General features: G+C 37.3%; 2 protein-coding genes across 9 annotated transcripts in view; both read right to left on the bottom strand.

Annotated features, from left to right (window-relative positions):
* Window positions 1–5,205, bottom strand: part of ppfia3 (PTPRF interacting protein alpha 3) — a 37,945-nt gene extending 32,740 nt beyond the window's left edge. For 3 of the 8 annotated variants that reach the window (XM_058770795.1, XM_058770800.1, XM_058770802.1), the window contains exons 1-2: window positions 3,865–4,031; window positions 533–1,588 (exon numbers count right to left, since the gene is read on the bottom strand). In XM_058770795.1, the coding sequence (XP_058626778.1) occupies window positions 533–865 (333 nt within the window). In that variant the 5' untranslated portion in view covers window positions 866–1,588; window positions 3,865–4,031. Of the gene's footprint in view, window positions 1–532; window positions 1,589–1,930; window positions 1,950–3,505; window positions 3,607–3,658; window positions 3,678–3,864; window positions 4,036–5,011 lie in introns of those variants that run through there. The other 5 variants (XM_058770796.1, XM_058770804.1, XM_058770799.1 and 2 more) reach the window with 5 other exon arrangements.
* A 4,751-nt stretch (window positions 5,206–9,956) lies between these two features.
* On the bottom strand, window positions 9,957–19,349 carry nucb1 (nucleobindin 1). The gene is made up of 13 exons (XM_058771794.1): window positions 19,224–19,349; window positions 18,807–18,930; window positions 18,586–18,693; window positions 17,606–17,738; window positions 17,423–17,526; window positions 12,513–12,698; window positions 12,343–12,433; window positions 12,205–12,263; window positions 11,865–11,957; window positions 11,363–11,452; window positions 11,096–11,269; window positions 10,614–10,740; window positions 9,957–10,471 (listed from the first exon to the last, which is right to left on the bottom strand). The coding sequence occupies exons 1-13, from the start codon at window positions 19,271–19,273 to the stop codon at window positions 10,383–10,385; spliced, it is 1,428 nt and encodes a 475-aa protein (XP_058627777.1). The 5' UTR covers window positions 19,274–19,349; the 3' UTR covers window positions 9,957–10,382.
* Window positions 19,350–19,925: the final 576 nt, after the last annotated feature.

Raw genomic sequence — 19,925 nt, 5'->3', positions numbered from 1 at the left:
GCTAATTTTTAGGTTGGTCACGTGCATTCGCTGTGCTGACCAAACAGAAAGCTGTTTGATTAGAAAGTGACTTCTGTGTGAACTGTGCTTTATACATAGCTAGGCTACTGACAACAGACAATTGACCTTTTTTGCCCACTAAATTTTGATATTTTGCTAATGTGACTGCACCTTTACAGTAAGAAACTTACAATGGAAGACAATTGGGCCAATTTGGAGGATTAAAAGCAGAAATGTGAAGCTAAATTTTGCAAAAGCACTTACATCAATTCTTCTGTTAAAACTTGTAGAAAATATGTAGAAATTATTTCTTGTAGTAATCAACCACAAATGCTGTTATTTGAGCATACATGCAACTTGGACTGAACCCAAGGTATTCCCTTAAAGCATGTTACTCCAAATGAAGATGATATTTATATGATTTTAAATTAAGGTGCACAATATATCAACATAATTACGAATATTCACATTATGAATCTCCTGCAACTTCAAATATTGTTTTAAACACACGTACAGGACCCCTAATGCATACCTGAGGCAGTGCGATGGAGAGTTGTCTCTGTAGCGAGTCCTTCTCGTGACCCAGCTCTCGCAGACGTAGCTGTGCCGTGCCGAGACTCTCCTGGGTCTCTCTGAGACTCTCTAGCAGCCGCTCTCGCTCCGTCAGCATGTTCACCATCAGAGACTCCAGATTTCCAGTGCTCCCACCCTCGTCTCCACCGCGGGCCTCCCGGCCCCCATAGCCACCACCCATGCCCCCTGCGCCGCCCCCCATACCCCCACCACCTCCGGCAGGAGAGGACGGGCCTCCTCCACCACCACCCCGCCCGTCCTCCGAGATGGTGGGCATCACCTCACACATCATCTTGAGGCCGTGAACAGGTGCGAGAGTTTAAGGGCGGGTGTGTGTATGTCTTGGCCCTACAAGTTTGCAAAGAGGAACTTGCGAGAATCACAGTGTGGGGCCGCGAATCTGACGGTGTTTGCGTGCCTGAGAGCCTACGGTAAAGAGATAAACAACTTGTCATTCATATGCGGGAGTCTAGGATGGTGTAGCGTGTGGTCTGTGGAAAGAAAGTGTGCCTTAACAGTCTATAATGTGTGTGGGAATGTGAGTATTGCAGATTTGTTATATTATGCGGGCAGTTGTTCTCTCTTTCTTTTCCTCTATATCTTGTATATTCTCAATTCAAGCTTTCTTGGTGGAAACTCCTAATTGCTGTGCTCTTCTTCAAGGGTGGACACGTACTGCCAGTTTATCTGAGTTGTCTTCTTGACAATGAGTTTATTATCCACAGCTTTCTTTCCTTTATTTTTTCCTCAGTGCTCAGGTAGATTCATGAGTTGTGTTGCTATTTCCTGAATGGCTTCAAGGCTCCTGATTGGCTCTTAGTATGTGCTGTTCAAAATCCTTGGCTTGAGTGCGTTTGGGTGGAGCAGCAGGACGTGGTCTCAGGTGGGACAAAAGTGGCAGGAGAAAGTAGGAGGGGAAAGTCGCTGGGTCGCAGGGACTGGATTGGGTAAAAGGAAGGGTGGGCATGGAGGAGAGTCTTCTACCCAATGGGTTCGAACTTCAAGTAAAGGAGAGCTGAAGAGGGAAATAAAGGAGAGTGACATTAGCACAAATGGTCAAAGCTGGGCAAGGCATGAAGAAATAAAGCATCATACATCAAATCCAGTGAATTCACAGTCTCTGAGTAAACCATTTCAAAACAGTAAGTTTCCCAGTAGATTTTAATAGTGCTTTTATTGATAAACTATGGGGATACCGCCACAAAAAAAAAGAAAAAAGGGAAAGACAAGACAGTATATAGGGAGAAAATAATACAATAAACAAAACCAAAAAGGCTTCGTACAGTAAGAGGTGAAAGACAACTGTTATGATATCTTACTTCTGCAATTACTAATAAAACAAGCTTTCAATGCAGACCTTTAATGCATTAAATGTTGTCAGGTAGAACTGGGATAGATAAATTGGGAATCATCTGTGCTGTTGAGTTACTGTCAGCTGTCATGTAAAGGGATTTTCTCCCTACTGTGATAAAAGACACTAAATGAAAAAAAACCCCAGTAATCTGCCAATCTTGACAGTGACATCATTTACATGCACATAACTTTCTGATTAAGGTTCATATTCCGGGTAAGCCTTTATGCTGAAAACAGATTTGCATATGCTCCAGAAATAGTGACATATTATTTACAATTATTAGTATCAGCATATCCTGAACGTTTTTCTGATTGCTTGAGCCACTTACTGTATAGTGCATCACTCATTTTAGTAATTTTGAACAGTAATTTAATCAACTCATGAAATATCTTTCATATCCCAACACACAAACTATGATTTTTCCGAATGTAGGTCATGAGACTCTTACATACACAGGCCATGATGATTCTTTTAATTTTATAAAATCTTCAATAGAAAGTAAAAGTAATTTTCATTATAAAAGTAAAAGTCTTCAATTATTCTGAATTTTCGAGTTGTTTATATCTAATATCACGAATTACCTCTGCTCGGACGTAGATAAAAAAGAACATTCTGTTACAGTCAATATTCCGAACATGACCCACAAATCTTAATAATACAAGCATGCGCTATTTATTTCAGATTTCCAGAAACCCAAACAATGAATTAATCTGGTTATGCCAATCAGTGTGTTGGCATGACCCTTACATAATCACAATATGACCAAATTCTGATTCAAACCAGAATATTCCTGTGCATGTAAAAGCATGGAGTTAGGACCGAAATCACTCGGTTCTTCGACACAGGAGTCAGCACTAGATGGTGGCAGACACATTGGGGAGCATCAAACTAAAAATAACATTGTAACCATCGGGTTTCCCCCTCACAGAAATCTGGGAATAGCATGAAAGAGCGTCCCGTTCCAGTGAATGTCGGCACAAGAGGAATTTGGAAGAACCAATAGAGCAGTGATTCCTCGCACAGGCCACAAATCCTGCTAAATACTCCCTGTCTTGAATGTAAACGACGTCCAGGCGAATAAACACAACGCATCAACCTCGTTTCCACGACTGTCATGCAAAACATTCAAATCAACACCCAATTCTATTTGTTTGTCTGTCCATCCGTCTCTCTACCTCCCTCCCTCTCTCTCTTTCTCCGACACACACCTATTTCAAATTCCCTTCAAAAGAGATAGCAGCCGTTTCCTAACACCACAACGCACCGCTTTTATTCGCCCCTACGGTGTATTATTCGCTTCTCTAAACAGGCTCTGTAAAGCCTATTAGTCAAGAGGCTAATGGATGCGCATGATATACGGAAATGAAATTCATGGTGTGTAACGATCATGTAGCCTGGCAGCGCTTTTGTGTGTGTGTGTGTGTGTGTGTGTGTGTCCGTGGACGCTGTCTAAACGCAGGAAGAAGGAAGAAACGGGTGTCGTTTAAAGGCGACCCGAGCGTGATTGGATGCTGCTGCTGATCTGGTTTATTCCGTACTAACGTGAACGGCTTGATGAAAAGAATAAAAAGCAAGCACCGCTCCGTTCGCCCAAGCGACGCTCAGTGTAAATTGGGCTGGATGTATGTGTTGTCGTATTCCTCCGCCGCTCGCCTCGCTCCACCATGATATATGTGCCGTCTCTCTTCTGCAGATACGCGCCTGGACATGCCGTCGAAATGAAATGCTTACATTTTAACTAGTCTAATGAAGAACGCATCGTGTCATGTCTTCAAATGTCGCTATTTTATGCTCTTCCTCCCCTCCTTTCGCCTCGCCCCCTCCTCCCAAGTCCTCCATCATCATCCCCCTCCTCATCTCCACAGCTGGGCGATATCACACACACAAACATGCATATATAAGAAAATGCATGCGATGCTGAAATATGCACCGCTCACCGTTGTCATCGTCGAGAGTAAACGCTAGACATCATCATCATCATCATCATCATTTCATCCCCATCGACCCCATCGGAGCGCAGCGCTTTTGGGTGCCCAGTTATCAGCCTCCCCCCTTCCCTCTTCCTCACACATGTAACGACGGCACCGAGCGAGCAAACGTTACACCTATCCACAGACAACCCCAGTCTCTCTCTCCCTCTCCCTCTCTCTCTCTCCCCCTCCCTCTCGATGTAAAGGTGCTGGCTCTTAAAGAAACACTCGCGCCTGCTTCAGCGATCACAAACACGAGCTGTTGCTAGGGCCACTGTAACTGTGAGATATCATGCCTGTAAACGGCACGGTCCAGAACCTTTCCTCGCGTAAGAGGACGAACGTGTTATTTTAAGAGCGATGCTTGAGCATTCGTGGGCACAAGGTCCAAATGGTCAGCGGCGCTGGGTACCAGTGAGAACTTGAGAAGCTCTCTGTGTGTCGCCACATCCACTCCCTCTACCGGGCGCTTTCGGTATTGCGCCTCCGCACTTTTTTTTTTTCCCAGCGTTTCATTGCATCATCACTCAAGTGCGGCTTTTATTGGGTTTTAAAATGTTAAGTTTACGATAATTGTGTTTATAGTAAAATAATATTTTGCATAATATTCCTTTCCAGTCCACGTGTCTGGCAACACCAGCAGCATTACTCTAATCTATAAAGCATTTTATTTATATATTAAAATAATTTATTTCACGAGTGGTCAAATTGGTGTATATGAAGTGTAGTCTATAGCTATTAAATAAAGATTTCCGTGAGAGTCGACGTTTATAGAAATTTCTGTCAGCCTAAATTTGCAAAATAGCATATGTTCTCCTCGTGCATCTTAAATTGCATCCCGCACCCACGTCTAGTACAACTAGCTAACCGTTAACCATCTTACAGACATTTTCAACAAAACATAATCTTTCTGTGATTACATCTGAGATTTTAAAATGCATAATTAAGTTATTTCCCCGTCCAATATCGACCTAAAACGCACGAGTGGTTATCTCCCGTTCACTATTTGAATCTTATAACAAACAGACTTCCAACATAACTTATTTTTAGCTTTTGAAACATCTGAAAATGCTTTAGAAACATTTATATTTTGAATAGTAAAATAGTAGCCTACTTGTAACACCACACCAACCCTACTTCGACTGCACTTGGGAAGGTTCAAACTCTGCTCAGACACCTTACGATTCGTAAGCCGGAGAGAGCCTTTCTTCTACAAAATGCTAATAAATTGTGATGTATATAGCCTATGCTTTATATCTAGTCACGAAACACTCATAATAAGAAGCGCGCTCGAGGAAAACCAAATTCCCCGCGACGCGTCTCGAGCTGAGGAGCCCCTTTGAGTGGTGGAGGCCACAGACATCAGTGCTATACAAGCCAATGAGAAACAGACACCGGTGACTTCTCCACCAGTAAACCAGACGACGAGGAGGGCTTCTGCATTGATAAACGCCAATAAAACGGGGGGAGAGCAGGGTGGAGCTATGAGAAGGGTCCCGAAAGGGATGACGTAATGTGTTTTTAGGGGATGATGTCATCGTTTGCACAAGGAGAGGATTTAAAGACACAGCTGTGGAGTGGTACAACTTGCAGCTGGAGAAGGGCTGCACAAGAACAATGTGGGGGATGTCTGCTTTTGCACCAGTCCAAATCAAAAAGCCTCAAATTATATTTTCTACTTTTCTACTTCTCATTTTGAGAACCCCAAAAGCACGGTATAGGACTTCATATACCATTTTTACATAACAAACCCAGGGTGCCAAAATTCGACGTGCGTCTTAAGCATAACACTATTCTTATGCTTTACAATGTATCCGTAACTTGCATAGCTTGTGCTACTAGCATCTCTACCCATGCACAGCCGGTCACTATGGCAACAGAGGCAACATGGTGTTTATCAGAGTGTCTTTTGGAGCTGCAGCATCAGAGCCTTCCAAGCCAGTGAGCACTTAGGGAAAGAGATAAGGACAGGACACTGCTGAGGTGCACTGGGATATAATCAACCCTAGACCTCAAGGGTTCAGGAAAAGTTCAGGATGAGCAGCTGGTCACAACAAAGCCTCCAATTTAAGAAGACCCTAAATTATATTACCATTACAATAACTAAGGGAGATTTTTTTTAGTTGACCCCCAAATTTACAATTTTGTCATCTCTTGCTCACCCTCACGTTGTTCCAAATCTGTATACCTTTATTTTCATCTATGAAACACAGAAGAAGATATTTTGAGGGCTGTAACCAAATTTTGGTTACTATTGATTTGGATCAAATGACTGGAGAAAAAAATAAAATTCTCAAAATTTCATTTATATTCTACAGAAGATGGAAATTATGAGTGATTTCAAGAGGTTTGATGCTTAAAAATATAGGTCTTTATTGATTTTCACGAAGAACCTTTAAACAGTCATGGAACCTTTCAATTCCACAAAATGTTCTTTAAAGGCTCTAAAAAATAAAGGTTCTTTTTTTTGGCATCTATGGTTCCATGAAGAACCTTTAACATCCATGGGATATTTCCATTTCACAAAGAGTTCTTTATATTGGAAAAAGGTGATTCTACACTCTTTACACTTTCTTCAAAAAAAAAAAAAAAAAAAGGTTCCCCATTTGGAACCCTTATTTATAAGAGAGCACAGATGTAAATTTATGCGACGCTCCAGAACCCAAACAGCAGATCCATGACCATCAAGCTTTTTAAACATTTATTTGAATTCTGTATGTTAGGTCCTTCTTGGCGTGCAATACCCTTGTCTCAATGTCCTGTAAATGACTCTAGAGATGACAATCGCAGTGGGAGACTTTCGTCTGTCCCTGTGAACTCAGCACATTTAGTTTCTGTGTGTGTGTGTGGTGGTGGCCTGAAGTGCAGTACGGTTTGGTTCCGTCACACAATAGCAAAGTGATGACCCAAAAATCACCTGAGCATTATCTGAAAGTACACCAGGACCAATGTTTTATGCTCAGGCTGCAATCCATTGTCTGCATTTTCACCGCTGTCAGACCGTACAGCCCAGAGAGTGATAAATACTGTGCATAATGGTGCAGAAGCAGCAGAAATTTCTCATATGTGGCTATCATGATATAGGGGATGACAACCAAGTATGTTTGGCACAGATCTAGAAGTGCTGTGGGAAGTTTTATGAGCTCTTAGCTCCCTCTCCTGTCCATAAAGGCAATTGCAATATGGCCCAGATAGAAAGACAGGAGGTGCTGTAGTGTTGAATAATAGTGCTGTGTTAACGGCTTAGTTGTCTCTTATCATCACTCAAACCTCACAGGCAGAGAAAGGACAGGGAGAGGGAAAGATCAAGGGTACAGATGTAGGAAATGTGAATGAGAGAACGTCAAGAGAGAGAGTATCGAACACTTGGTCTTCCAATAAGAAATCAGCCATTGTGCAATTCTAATGGCCGCTTCCTCCACAAGAACCGCATACACACGCCTCAGATCTGCTTCTGCTGAAACTACAGCACAAGAAGTTAAGATTTTAAAGGGGTAGTTCATCTAAAAATAAGAATTATGTCATCATTTAATCACCCTCATGTTGTTCCGACCTGTACGACTTATTTATTTCCATTAAACACAAAACAACAGCCTCGTGCACCATTAAATTTCATTGTATGGAAAAACAAAGATCTAACGGTGAGTAAATTATTTTTTGGTGGATTAATCCATTACAAAACCTGAAAACGCCATGATTGCGGTTTATGTAAAGGGTGACAGTGAAGAAAAGCAGAGAAATCACTGTTAGGGGCCTAACATAAGCAAATGCGAGAAACAGGATGTGGAAACCAGACAGTCAATGCTCCAGAGACACAGTAAAATACCTACTGACTTCATAAGGGTTGGTATCAAAAAAAAAAGAAAAAATGAGGCATTATGAAAAGTGGATGATTCAGCAGCAGTCAGCCCACTCAGTGATGCAAATGACTCGAACAGAAGCCCTCTTTCACACTATCCAAAGCAAGTACTCGTTTCATCAGACTCTTCCCACAGTCTCTGACTCATCTTTCTTGGCTCTTTATTTTATTCCTCTTGTCCTCTTGTCTTTTACAAGCTAGAGCATTCACCAAATAATTCCTTCCTCCATTTGCTGCTTGACAGAGTTCCCAGTCCTTGAGAAACTACATCAGACTGAAGCAAAACCTGACTTTGTTTGTCACAAAGGACAATTAAATGAATTAAATGCATGAAAACAAATATAACGGTTGGTTTCTGTTAACAGTTATATTTGAGGTCAACATGACTTTTATTTAACTTTTGAATCAGTGTTATTTTAGCATCATTGAGATACTACTATATTTTTTATGAATATATATTTGGTAACACTTTACAATAAGGTGCTATTTGTTAACAGTAGTAAATGCATTATCTAACATTAGCTAACAATGAACAATTTAGTTTTTCAGCATTTATTAATTCTTGTTAATGTTAGTTCATGTCAATAGTTATCCATGTTAGTTCATGGTGCATTAACTAATGTTAACAGTGACAACGTTTGATTTTAATAATGTATTAGTAAATGCTAAAATTAACATGAATTAACAATAATAAATGCTGTGTTAGTATTGTTCATTGTTAGTTCATTTTAGCTAATGCATTAACTAATTGTTAACAAATAGCACCTTATTGTAAAGTGTTACCATATATTTTTATATTGTTTTGAGTTGTTTTTGTCATTAGTCCAAAACAACACTGGACCTCACTGGTTTTCATTGTATGCAAAACAAATAAACAACTAAACACATTCAAAATATCTTTTTATGTTCCACAGAAAGAAGAAAAGTCGTACAGATTTCTGAAAAACACAGTGGCAAGCAAATTATGACATTTTTATTTTTGGGTGAACTATCCCTTTAAAAAATCTCTTGGAGCAAAACCCCTCAAGTAAACAATCCCTGCAAGAAGAGTTTAATTATGTGGACAGCACTTAGTTTCAGATTGCTGTACTGATGTTTGAGTGGAGGGACATTATTTACATATCTATGGTAGTAGCATCAGTGGAGAGTGGTGTAAGTGAAAGGTGACAGCTGCAGCAGAAGAGGCGGAGCAACAAGGTCACTGGGGTTAGGGAGTGTCTGACAGAATTGGAATGGAATTTACAGCAAGTATGTGCCATGTGGCAAGGAGTGCAAGCAAATGACACTCAGCACAGATCAGTGAATACTTCAGAACAATACTGCTGTCACTAGTTTTCACAGAGATGGAAAAACAACAAATTGACTTATTGGAAGAGAAATGCAGAACAGCTGAAACTGACATTTGGAGCCAAGGAGTTCAGAAGCAAATGGGCTGAGTCATCATATGAATGGTTTTGATGGTATTTGTTGCAGATCACAATTTGAATTTAATGTTCAGTGTCACTCGTAGATCCAATAATTTGGATTTTTGCTGTTACACATGATCATGTGATCAATGTTTGTAAAGCAAAGCACTATGATCTTGAAGTATTGGTTGCGTGAAAGGTTTCACCCAAAAATGAAAATGTTGTCATTATTTACTTGCACTGTAAAAATTTATTTTTGGAAGTTGTGAATAAAACTCTATTGGAGTATGTTTCACAAGAAAATACTATTTCCAGGTTTTCTACATTAAATGTGTTACTTGCAGTTTCTTTGCAGTTTGTCAAAATTGTTTCTGCACCTAATTCTTTTCATGAGGGTACACTATTCTTTTACTATATAAACAGATGTTTAGCAATTCAGTTCGTTCAAATATATTTGTGCGTGCTCCACAAAAAAAGAAAAAGAGGAACAAAATGAAGTTTACTCAAAATGAGTAAATGATGAGAGAACTTTCAAGTTTAACATCCCTTTAATAAAAACCACGTTTTACAGGATTTAAAATCTGATAGTAGCATATTTTCTTAAATATCCTTTATTAAATGAAAGAAATAAAATAGTCATAAAATCAGTGGGATTTTATATTACATTAAAAAAAAAAGTAGATTCATTGCACGTTGCTGTATCTGAATGTTTGATTTACAGTTCTGTGCTCGTCTAAGTCTATTAGAAACCTTATATCAGAAAGCCTCGTTTATAAGGTTTTACTGACATGATGTGAACCACAGAAAAGAACCACTTTATTCCAGTCTAGAAACACAACAAAAAGCAAGCAGGGCAGTAAACTTTGAAACCAGGGCAAAAGTAGCAATATTTAAGAAAAGACCCTGACTACCACCATACAAAGCCACATATCCAATATTATTTTGCCATTCTTTAGAAGGGAACATGCGAACGGTCTATATTGATGCCACTCCATTACGGACTTTGAGCATATTTAGTTGAGGATGAAGCAGAAAACACCATTAGTATGTATGAGGAGCGTACACTGTTAATTACTGTTGTTCTGGTCTGATTATGTTATGCTGAGAGAATAAGACAAGAACAGGGTAAATCAACAGGCTTGTATGTGTATGTGCACTGTGCAATTCAAAGGCTGGTTCTTTCAAATTTTAAATCGGGTAGAAGCGTGTATGTGTTTGTGTTAGGAGGTGTGCTGTGGCAGATTCTGTGGTGGCTCAGCTTGCAGGTTATTTTGAACATCTCCATTCTGATCGACTGGGACTTTCACCACTGAAAAGACAAAACGGGCAATGTTTACCATGCTGAAAAATTCACCTTCATAGTGTTAAATACAGTCCATTTTTTATTTAAATGTTATCAAGTAAGGCTAACCAAATGTTGAATCACAGACTACTCATTTCATTTTTCTCACCTTGACTGTTTTCATTTGCTAGTTTCTGGATCTCTTGTTGAAACTGGAGCTCACCATCAGGACCTGAGGGATGCTGTCTATTCAGTGCCTGTTGCTCCTTTTGTTTTTGTGACATCTCCATTACTGCCTGATGAGAAGTAAAACAAGCTGTCAGTTCTCTGGCATCGCAATAATGCATCAAAAATTACTATAATATGCAGTACTGATGTTGTAAATCAAAATTTGTTTTAGTATGGGCTTAAGAGTAAAAACACAAAATAAATTATATAAAATGTATAATATCAAAATTTGAGTTTTAAATGTGTAATTTAACAAAAATAAAATTATTATTTTATACACACACTTTTTTTTTTTAAATATTATTATACAAGCATTCTTTCCGAAGAAAATTTGCAATAATAGCTAGAAATTATACAGCTATTCTAATTAGATAAAGGCAATACCAAGAAAAGGGCTGCAACCAGTTGAAACCAGTCTTTTACCTGCTGATATTCTCGTTTCTGGGCTTCTAGGGCTTTGCTTCTCTCTTTGAGAAGTTCCTGCTCCTGTCGTAATTTGTCTGCCCTTCTGCCAAGCTCCACCTCCCTATCCCGAAGTTCTACCTCAAAGCGCTGCAGCTCCTCTTCTGTGTACACTGGCTTTGTATCATCCAGTGTCTTGAAGTATAGAAAGATAACGAGTTGGCACAAAAATCTGCCATGTAAAGACAGAATAATAAAGTCGGACATGCATGAAAATCTGGCTCTAACCTCCCATTCCTTTGGGTTGTTAAACTCTTTCTTCTCCGTAGATTTGAGGAACTCTTCCAGGCTGACCAGTCTATCATGATTGAGATCTACCTGCAGGAAGCAGCGAGAGAGGAAAAAGCTATTTAAAAGGTAATTAAAAATGAACTGATTTAAAAAAAAAAAAAAAGACTCCAATTCAGTGAAAATCAGATAAAAGAATGACTATTTCTTCATCTCATGCATCCTGAAGGAACAGAACAGATGGATTCACTGCTGCTCCACACACTGTGAAAGTGTTAAAAAGTGTTTACATACACACTCTTACAACAATTTTGCCTGGACATTCCAACGGCGTATTCAGCGTTCACTTATCGCACATTTTAAACAAAATCAAAGAAAAAACTCTAAAATAATTTCATGTAAACAGCATTTAGGCTTTTCTGAACTGATTTTGTTTTTTTATTTTTTAGCACTGTGTAAACACACTCAATAAGAGTCACTGCAAAACAAGTGAAGGCTTTACGTTTTGCATGACGTGTTCTCGCATCCTCAGCCTCTCCTCCTCCATCTCCATCATGTCATCCTCTTCATTCTTGGGATCATACACCTTCTCCAGCTAAGACAGTAAAAAAAGAAGAGATGAACACATCAGAAAGGTGCTCGCCATTTGCATGTCAAGAACAGCTTGTATGAGCGTCATCAAAGGTGCCATCATGGATTCCTATGTTAATGATGTTTTGCTCAGGACAGCCACTAGAGCCCACTAGAGTCTTAACAGCTGACTCAGTCACAGAATAAAGAGGCTTCCGTCACTGTCAATAACAGATTGCAATGATTCACCGACCTCAAAGGTGAAACATTACCTCTTTTGTGAAAAGGGCCTCCAGCTCTTGCTCATCCAACACACCGTCACCATTCGTATCTAAGTGAGAAAACACAAATTAAATTCATTTTGCCTGTGGAACGACTACTTATGGACTACTTGAGGACAAAAGGCTCACCGTGGAGCTTAAAGAATGTCTTGGGATTAAACTCCTGTGGATCAAGCCCATCTGTCTCTTTCCAGACCTCCCGTAACTGATCCACACTACCCTGAACGGGAAGTAAAAAAGAAAGTTTTACAGACAGTCGATCTTTCCATCCATACATCTCCCGCTCTTCCTTCCCTCACCGGAGCGTTAACTTTAGGGTGTTGCCGGTGCTTTTCTTTCAGCTCCTCGATTCTCTTCTCCTCCTTCTCTCTCTTCTCCTGGTCCAAACTCTTAAGGTACTCCCTCCTCTCGTGTTCTTTCAGCATCTCGTAGCGCTTAAACTCCTCGTGGCGCTCTGCATCGTAATTCTCAAGATCTTTAGTGGCCTAACAAATAAGCACACACAAAAAAAAAAAGTGTATGAGTCTTCACTTCATTTCCAGTTTGTTTGATTTTATTATTTATTTTTTAATTATGTGTTTGTATGTAATATTGTGGAATTTTCACTTGTGGTGAATGGGTCTGTTATCTGTGCACTTTTTATTTTGAGAAAAAGAAATAAAAAAGGAAAACAATTAGTATATTATAATCTGATAGAAACAGATACACAATAATAAAAAAATAAAAAAAATTTAAAAAAAACACGAGGAGGAAACAAGACGAGAGATCAGGATTTTATTCTCTCGCATTTGAAACAAATACACGTGCCCCCTTTTTTTATTCATGTGATTTTTTTTTCTTACATTATATATTTGTGCTTTTATGTATTATTCTTTTCTCATTTTATTACCCTACATTTTATTTCACTGTTTTACTGTATGCAATTGGTTGGGATTTTGTTAACTGGGGTAATACAATATTGTGAAATTTTCCACTTGTGGCGAATGAGTCAATAATCTCTTTGCACCTGTTCTTTTGTGTAGAAAATCTAATAAAAGTAGCTTAAAAAAAAAAGAAAAAATATGTATACTATAATCTGACAGAATCTGATTTACACTAAAACAAGAAAAGAAGAAAGATCAGGATTTTATTTACTAGCATTTGAAAGGTTAAATGCAGTTGCCGAACAAGTATGCACTGAATGCTTGTCAATCTATGTTGTTGGTTAATGATTTTTTTTTTGCTATTTCACATTATAGCATGTTAGGAATGGGTGTTACCGTTACGATAAGCAGCTCCAGGTCTTTGGCTTCAAATGTGTTCTGATTATGAGGGTCCAGATGTTCAAACTGCTTCAACAAGGAGACATGATCCATCTGAACACCTGCAATCACAACAAGCATGTGCGTGAACAGATTTTCTTTCTCATCGGTGTCAATTGAGTAATACATAAACACACTCACTCTGTGTGTTGGTGCTGTCCAGTTTAGCCTTCAGCAACATCCGGAGGCGTGAGACCTCTTGCCTCTTCAGCTCATCCAGTCGTGTCCTCACATGGTGGCCCACCAAATCCAGCTCCTTACTGAGGCGTCCATTCTGAAACACAGTAGCTTTCCATTAAGTATTTGAAGTACTGATGAAATGATAAAAACTTCAAAGCTCAAAGGCAAACCAGTGTAACAGGGACTATGCACATTTGGTATTTTCCTCATTCATTTTCTCTATAGGGATTTTATAAAATCATGAACCAAACAAACCAGCTCCACGACCAGGATGAATCACAACATTACAAAACTTTAATTTGAAGCAAAAAACATGACAATTTAAGAAAAAGACTAAGGTACAAGTTCTATGTACTTTTATGAAGCAATGACCATCTCACATTACATAAAATAATAAAAATAACAATACAATATATAATAATCACTGTGCAAAAGTACATTATAAATGTAAAATACATGTCATTAAAATAATAAAACGAATTATAAGCGACTCGAGTTTGGATAATTTTTCACAGCACCTGACTGGGCTAGGGTATGGCAACTGCCATACTCTGCCATACGCATAACGCCGCCCCTGCTCCCACACCTTGGATGACTTGGGTCGCACGGATTTCTCTGCCTCCGCCATGTATCTTTCCTCTACCTCCGCTCGTTTTTTTTTTTTACTTTTGTTTTTATTTATGAGGCGCCAAACTCTGCTAGCATCCGTGCGCGAGAGAGACCGAGTGTGTTCACTCCGCTCCGCTCAACTAAAGTTTTTTTTTTTTTTTTAATAATCAAACGTCTCCGCGTCGCGCGACACAACGAATCGATTATGAAATTCGTTGCCAACGAAATCGAAATCGAAATCGATTAAATCATTTTTATCGATTTAATCGATTCGTTGTTGCAGCCCTATATGTAATATTGTGGAATTTTCACTTGTGGTGAATGGGTCTGTTATCTGTGCACTTTTTATTTTGAGAAAAAGAAATAAAAAAGGAAAACAATTAGTATATTATAATCTGATAGAAACAGATACACAATAATAAAAAAATTTAAAAAATTAAAAAAAAACACGAGGAGGAAACAAGACGAGAGATCAGGATTTTATTCTCTCGCATTTGAAACAAAGACACGTGCCCCCTTTTTTTATTCATGTGATTTTTTTTTCTTACATTATATATTTGTGCTTTTATGTATTATTCTTTTCTCATTTTATTACCCTACATTTTATTTCACTGTTTTACTGTATGCAATTGGTTGGGATTTTGTTAACTGGGGTAATACAATATTGTGAAATTTTCCACTTGTGGCGAATGAGTCAATAATCTCTTTGCACCTGTTCTTTTGTGTAGAAAATCTAATAAAAGTAGCTTAAAAAAAAAAGAAAAAATATGTATACTATAATCTGACAGAATCTGATTTACACTAAAACAAGAAAAGAAGAAAGATCAGGATTTTATTTACTAGCATTTGAAAGGTTAAATGCAGTTGCCGAACAAGTATGCACTGAATGCTTGTCAATCTATGTTGTTGGTTAATGATTTTTTTTTTGCTATTTCACATTATAGCATGTTAGGAATGGGTGTTACCGTTACGATAAGCAGCTCCAGGTCTTTGGCTTCAAATGTGTTCTGATTATGAGGGTCCAGATGTTCAAACTGCTTCAACAAGGAGACATGATCCATCTGAACACCTGCAATCACAACAAGCATGTGCGTGAACAGATTTTCTTTCTCATCGGTGTCAATTGAGTAATACATAAACACACTCACTCTGTGTGTTGGTGCTGTCCAGTTTAGCCTTCAGCAACATCCGGAGGCGTGAGACCTCTTGCCTCTTCAGCTCATCCAGTCGTGTCCTCACATGGTGGCCCACCAAATCCAGCTCCTTACTGAGGCGTCCATTCTGAAACACAGTAGCTTTCCATTAAGTATTTGAAGTACTGATGAAATGATAAAAACTTCAAAGCTCAAAGGCAAACCAGTGTAACAGGGACTATGCACATTTGGTATTTTCCTCATTCATTTTCTCTATAGGGATTTTTATAAAATCATGAACCAAACAAACCAGCTCCACGACCAGGATGAATCACAACATTACAAAACTTTAATTTGAAGCAAAAAACATGACAATTTAAGAAAAAGACTAAGGTACAAGTTCTATGTACTTTTATGAAGCAATGACCATCTCACATTACATAAAATAATAAAAATAACAATACAATATATAATAATCACTGTGCAAAAGTACATTATAAATGTAAAATACATGTCATTAAAATAAATAAAAATTTCTAAATAAAGAGTTTTTGAACCATGAACCAGCTCTGAGACGAATCACAACATTACAAAACTTTAATTTGAAGCAAAAAACATGACAATTTAAGAAAAAGACTAAGGTACAAGTTCTATGTACTTTTATGAAGCAATGACCATCTCACATTACATAAAATAATAAAAATAACAATACAATATATAATAATCACTGTGCAAAAGTACATTATAAATGTAAAATACATGTCATTAAAATAAATAAAAATTTCTAAATAAAGAGTTTTTGAACCATGAACCAGCTCTGAGACGAATCACAACATTACAAAACTTTAATTTGAAGCAAAAAACATGACAATTTAAGAAAAAGACTAAGGTACAAGTTCTATGTACTTTTATGAAGCAATGACCATCTCACATTACATAAAATAATAAAAATAACAATACAATATATAATAATCACTGTGCAAAAGTACATTATAAATGTAAAATACATGTCATTAAAATAATAAAAATTTCTAAATAAAGAGTTTTTGAACCATGAACCAGCTCTGAGACGAATCACAACATTACAAAACTTTAATTTGAAGCAAAAAACATGACAATTTAAGAAAAAGACTAAGGTACAAGTTCTATGTACTTTTATGAAGCAATGACCATCTCACATTACATAAAATAATAAAAATAACAATACAATATATAATAATCACTGTGCAAAAGTACATTATAAATGTAAAATACATGTCATTAAAATAAATAAAAATTTCTAAATAAAGAGTTTTTGAACCATGAACCAGCTCTGAGACGAATCACAACATTACAAAACTTTAATTTGAAGCAAAAAACATGACAATTTAAGAAAAAGACTAAGGTACAAGTTCTATGTACTTTTATGAAGCAATGACCATCTCACATTACATAAAATAATAAAAATTTAAAAATTAAAAAAAACACGAGGAGGAAACAAGACGAGAGATCAGGATTTTATTCTCTCGCATTTGAAACAAAGACACGTGCCCCCTTTTTTTATTCATGTGATTTTTTTTTCTTACATTATATATTTGTGCTTTTATGTATTATTCTTTTCTCATTTTATTACCCTACATTTTATTTCACTGTTTTACTGTATGCAATTGGTTGGGATTTTGTTAACTGGGGTAATACAATATTGTGAAATTTTCCACTTGTGGCGAATGAGTCAATAATCTCTTTGCACCTGTTCTTTTGTGTAGAAAAATCTAATAAAAGTAGCTTAAAAAAAAAAAAGAAAAAAATATGTATACTATAATCTGACAGAATCTGATTTACACTAAAACAAGAAAAGAAGAAAGATCAGGATTTTATTTACTAGCATTTGAAAGGTTAAATGCAGTTGCCGAACAAGTATGCACTGAATGCTTGTCAATCTATGTTGTTGGTTAATGATTTTTTTTTTGCTATTTCACATTATAGCATGTTAGGAATGGGTGTTACCGTTACGATAAGCAGCTCCAGGTCTTTGGCTTCAAATGTGTTCTGATTATGAGGGTCCAGATGTTCAAACTGCTTCAACAAGGAGACATGATCCATCTGAACACCTGCAATCACAACAAGCATGTGCGTGAACAGATTTTCTTTCTCATCGGTGTCAATTGAGTAATACATAAACACACTCACTCTGTGTGTTGGTGCTGTCCAGTTTAGCCTTCAGCAACATCCGGAGGCGTGAGACCTCTTGCCTCTTCAGCTCATCCAGTCGTGTCCTCACATGGTGGCCCACCAAATCCAGCTCCTTACTGAGGCGTCCATTCTGAAACACAGTAGCTTTCCATTAAGTATTTGAAGTACTGATGAAATGATAAAACTTCAAAGCTCAAAGGCAAACCAGTGTAACAGGGACTATGCACATTTGGTATTTTCCTCATTCATTTTCTCTATAGGGATTTTTATAAAATCATGAACCAAACAAACCAGCTCCACGACCAGGATGAATCACAACATTACAAAACTTTAATTTGAAGCAAAAAAACATGACAATTTAAGAAAAAAAGACTAAGGTACAAGTTCTATGTACTTTTATGAAGCAATGACCATCTCACATTACATAAAATAATAAAAAATAACAATACAATATATAATAATCACTGTGCAAAAGTACATTATAAATGTAAAATACATGTCATTAAAATAAATAAAAATTTCTAAATAAAGAGTTTTTGAACCATGAACCAGCTCTGAGACGAATCACAACATTACAAACATTTGAAAAAAAGCAAAACGTAAAAAAACAAAAAAACAAGATTGTGTGCTTAATGTCTTTTATGAGGCAATGACCTACACATCTCAAATTATATAAAAGAATAAAAATAATGATATAACATACAATAATGGACTAGTCACTGTATGAAATTATACAATACATTATACATATAAAATACAATACAGCTGGATTTTTATGTAATTATTTTTAAATAAATAAACATATGATAGATAAAATAAGTTTTGAGAGTATTGACCGAATAGATTAAAAATACAGCTGAATTTTTACAGCAGACTTAATCTCTGAGCTCCTTGAAGGATACTTATACCTTAACATTTTTTATAAAGGAGAGGAATGGGATTCTTCCGTTTGGAGCCCTACTGTTTTTGTGCTTTACCTTGATGTCGTCTGTGTTGGCAGTCTGGAGTTTTTCTCTGAAGTGAGGGTCAGTTTCCAGCACCTCGATCACTTCTCTGAGGTAACGGTCATAGTACAGACCAGTATCCTGAGATATGCACGTACAGCCAAAACAAGAGAGCATGTGAATATTGAACAAATGATTAATGCACATGGCATGTTCTAGTCTATGAGCATAATTGAGACTGAGACCAGTCTTACCACATTCTCCTCTGCTCTCTCCTCATGCGGAGGGTCTTGGTTGCGATCTATTGGCACTGACCATACCACAAGACACAGAGACAAAAGCAGCAGCCCCTTCAAGCCTCCTGTCATCCTTGGACACCTTTGGATACAAAGATTAGACAGCCTTTACTTTCACCCGTTAGAGAGAGAGAGCGGTCTCTTTAAGCAAACAGGTTTCTTTATATAAGACGTATTAAGTACACATCGATCATGACAAGAGAGAGCAGCCGAAGAAATGAAGTCTGTGGAACAGTTCGCGAAAACACACTGTTACATGTTTCACAACAGATGCAACCACACGAGAAAAACAGTCACAGTCATCTGCCGACGTCTGTAGTGTCGATTGGTCTGAAACTCTTCAGTCTAAATCAGATAAACAGCGAGTTTTCTTACCACAGGGTCAGATCCTGTTTGAGCGGTGAGTGAAACCTGTGACTATACATTACTCAGCGTTCAGCGGCTGCCTCAAAAAACAAGTGCGGCCATGAGTTATGACGCAATCCGAACGCGACGCTTTCCACAAACATTTGACAAAATTATACAGAATTCAACAACACGTTCTTCACATATTTCTCATATTTACACATTTTGTAAATACAAATTGAGACCATTTTAATAAAATAAAAAAACAATAAAATAATATATATATATTATATAATATTTATTTAATTTATAGAATTATATAAAATATAATAAATTTAGAGGAAAAAATAAAAGGTCATCACATAGGCATATTTTAAATAAATTTAGCAGAAACACAGTTCTTTGGGCTTTACGATTTTTAAAGACTTTATAGACTCTAAATAAGCTTTAAAGGCTGTTTGAAAATGAGCAAAATTGGGTTTTAAGTTACTCCATTTAGTTTGATGAATATAACATTTTCCTAATAGCAAAAACAGATCAATAATAAATATTTTCCTTTTAGAAAAGTCATATTCATATGAGCCAACAGTATTTTGTATCTGTAACACCGTTTGTTATTAAAATAATAAATGGGATACATTATTTTTATAATTACTTTAAGCCACTTTACCAAAAAAGGTAAATGTAATCATTACATACAATGTAATGAAACTGTCCCTAAAAAAAAATCCG

Source organism: Onychostoma macrolepis, chromosome 03 (genome assembly GCF_012432095.1).
Source record: "Onychostoma macrolepis isolate SWU-2019 chromosome 03, ASM1243209v1, whole genome shotgun sequence".
NCBI lineage: Eukaryota > Metazoa > Chordata > Actinopteri > Cypriniformes > Cyprinidae > Onychostoma > Onychostoma macrolepis.
This window is presented reverse-complemented; position numbering and strand designations above follow the sequence as displayed.